This window comes from Palaemon carinicauda, chromosome 18, assembly GCF_036898095.1.
Source record: "Palaemon carinicauda isolate YSFRI2023 chromosome 18, ASM3689809v2, whole genome shotgun sequence".
In the NCBI taxonomy this organism is placed as follows: Eukaryota; Metazoa; Arthropoda; class Malacostraca; order Decapoda; family Palaemonidae; genus Palaemon; species Palaemon carinicauda.
The window spans coordinates 108002649-108005148 of NC_090742.1; the positions used below are offsets into that span (position 1 = coordinate 108002649).

At 34.6% G+C, this 2500-nt stretch overlaps 2 protein-coding genes and 1 long non-coding RNA gene across 3 annotated transcripts in view; 1 reads left to right on the forward strand and 2 right to left on the reverse strand.

Annotated features, from left to right (window-relative positions):
• Positions 1-690, forward strand: part of LOC137657142 (uncharacterized) — an 859-nt gene extending 169 nt beyond the window's left edge. Inside the window, exon 2 of the long non-coding RNA XR_011047125.1 lies at positions 222-690. This is a non-coding gene — a long non-coding RNA (uncharacterized lncRNA). The remainder of the gene's footprint in view (positions 1-221) is intronic.
• Positions 1-2500, reverse strand: part of Top3beta (topoisomerase 3-beta) — a 360065-nt gene that overhangs the window by 186858 nt on the left and 170707 nt on the right. The window lies entirely within an intron of this gene.
• LOC137657141 (carbohydrate sulfotransferase 11-like) overlaps positions 691-2500 on the reverse strand; it is a 90315-nt gene continuing 88505 nt past the window's right edge. Inside the window, exon 6 of the mRNA XM_068391496.1 lies at positions 691-1243. Coding sequence (XP_068247597.1) covers positions 713-1243 — 531 coding nt within the window. The 3' untranslated portion in view covers positions 691-712. The remainder of the gene's footprint in view (positions 1244-2500) is intronic.

Here is a 2500-nt window from a genome sequence, read left to right on the forward strand (position 1 = left end):
GTAAGAAAAATTTCTTTCATTTTATCAATTTTGATTATGTATGAAGTTTATAGCTGTTCGCCTTGTACAATTTTGTTTTAGGTCTTTTTGTCAATTATAGCTTTTGTATTTCACCATTATGAAGATAGTATATGCTGGTAACAGTTTTTTATAACCTTCGATACTATGTATTGAGGGGTAGAAAAACTAAAAATTTTGACTGGTTCTGAATTTATTTACAGGGCAAAAGCAAGTTGAAAGATGGACAGTTAACTGCTAATGGGTGTATTTTCTGCTGCAGTACACTTTTTCCTCTTGTTGAAAAGCATAGGGCATCTCAAGAAAGTGGACGTGGTAGAGGGCGAGGGAGAGGGGGCCGTGGTAGAGGAGGTCCTAGAGGTGGGAGAGGAGGTGGAAGAGGTAGCCGAGGGCGGGGAGGAGGAAGAGGACGTAGATAGCTTTTATTGTAATAGCTAAATAAAACTTATTTATATTTCTATGTAATATAATTGTTCTGTAAACTGTAGCCATAGTATTTATGAATACAGTACTACAACATTTAGAAAAGTTTAGGTGGTCCATTGCATGTGATCAAATTTTACATAAAGAGACAAAGGATTTTTTTTTCTTTAGGCCCTATAGTGTTTTATAAGTCATTTGCAAATATCTTGATTGCTTGTTTACAGTTTTCATTAAATATTTTGATATGTATTTTTCCAATTCTTTCTTTCCTTTAATTTTTAAGTTCACTGTATTCGAACATTTTAAAATCTTTTTCATATACAGAATAAAGAATTTTTCTTTGATCGGTGGACAGCGTAGCCATATAAGCATCAATTATTTTTGAAGTGTTGCTTGGTGTATATTTGGGAAAGTGGAGATCAGAAGGAGCATTTATAAGTTTAAGAAACCTCTTAGAATCTTCTGCCATCGTCTCATATTTTGCAATGACATCGTATTGAATAGCACATGGATAACAGCTGTCAGCATATGATTTCCAATGCTCATCAAAATAACCGCTTGGTAAGTTTATTATATAAGCCACAAATTCAGGAAATGTAAGGCCATCTCCCGATAATGGAATCTCGGAGTAGCTTAAATTTTTACGGTAAGTTTTCATTATGTGATAAGCATAATTCTTTTTGTAATGGTCTTTTCCTGTCCCTTCAAACTTGTTTCTAAAAGCTGAGATGAGGCGCTCATAAGGATTTCTTACAACAATTAGTTTGGTATAGGTGAGCAGCTTTTTCCGAAGAGTGGAGATCTGAAATAGAAGGTAAGCATTTAAGTACAAACTATGAAAAAATACTCCGTTTTATCAATAAAAGTACTGTAATTATAAAATAGTTTATAGTTATATTCATTGTTTTGTCAAGAAAACTTAAAAAAAATAAATTCTGAAACTATCGTAATTGGGTCCATATAAGACGGTTAGCAAGTATGAATAAGTTTTATAACCACCACTGATAAAGGATTACTGTCATAAATTAGTCAAGAGATATGAGTGTTGTAATGGTGAAGACAATGCTATGGCCATATAGGCCATTTGTTTAATTTGATGTTGATGACAAGCACATGGCTATGCTATTTATATGGATATTATTATTTTGATTCTTACCTGAAATTCATTGTTATTCCTTTATTTGAAGGAAAAGGTCTGTTTATAAAAATAGAAGATTTAAGAACCCATCTGCTCCAGTCTCAATCATCACAGATGTAAACAACTCCATCCTTTATCTGTCTAATGGTTCGACAGTCATGTTTCTTTCTTATATGTTTTCACTTTTTTTTTGCAAATTATGTTTTTTTACTCCCTTCCTAGACATATGAAACCCTTTTTGTGAGAAGTATACGGTGAACAGGTTATTATCGGCCCAAACAGATCTGCACTTGTCATGACAATCTGCACTTGCCATGTCAATTTGCATTTGCCATGTCATTTTGCACTTGCCATATCTACCGTGAAGCGTGCTCTGTTTTTGAGTGGTCTTTTTTAAATGTATCGATTTACATTTACTCCTCATAGAACGGCCTCTCATTTGACGTTAATTCAAATATATATTTTTTGACATCTCCGTTATTTATTTAATGACTATCTCTTGAAGTTACAAATGTGCAGTGGCACTACAGTCGTGTACATAAATGTACGCATGTTGTGTATGATACGTTGGGCGGAGGTAATTGGCAGCGAATCTATCATCTCAGTAGGTCTCCCTGTTCCAGTATCACATGTTCTTTCCTATATCTTGCATTGTAGCATTTGATATTGTATTTTTAGTTTCGTGTATATATGTATTCCCTTATTTCTCAAGATGTTAAGGGTAGAAGAGACTTTAGCTATGGTCAGCAGCTCTTCTAGGAGAAGGACACTCCAAGATCAAACCATTGTTCTCTAGTCAGTGGAAGACTATGGTATAGAGGCTATGGCACTACATAGCCTCTATACCATAGTCTTCCACTGTCTTGGGTTAGAGTTCTCTTGCTTGAGGGTTCTCTCGGGCAGCTGTTCTGTCTTGTTACT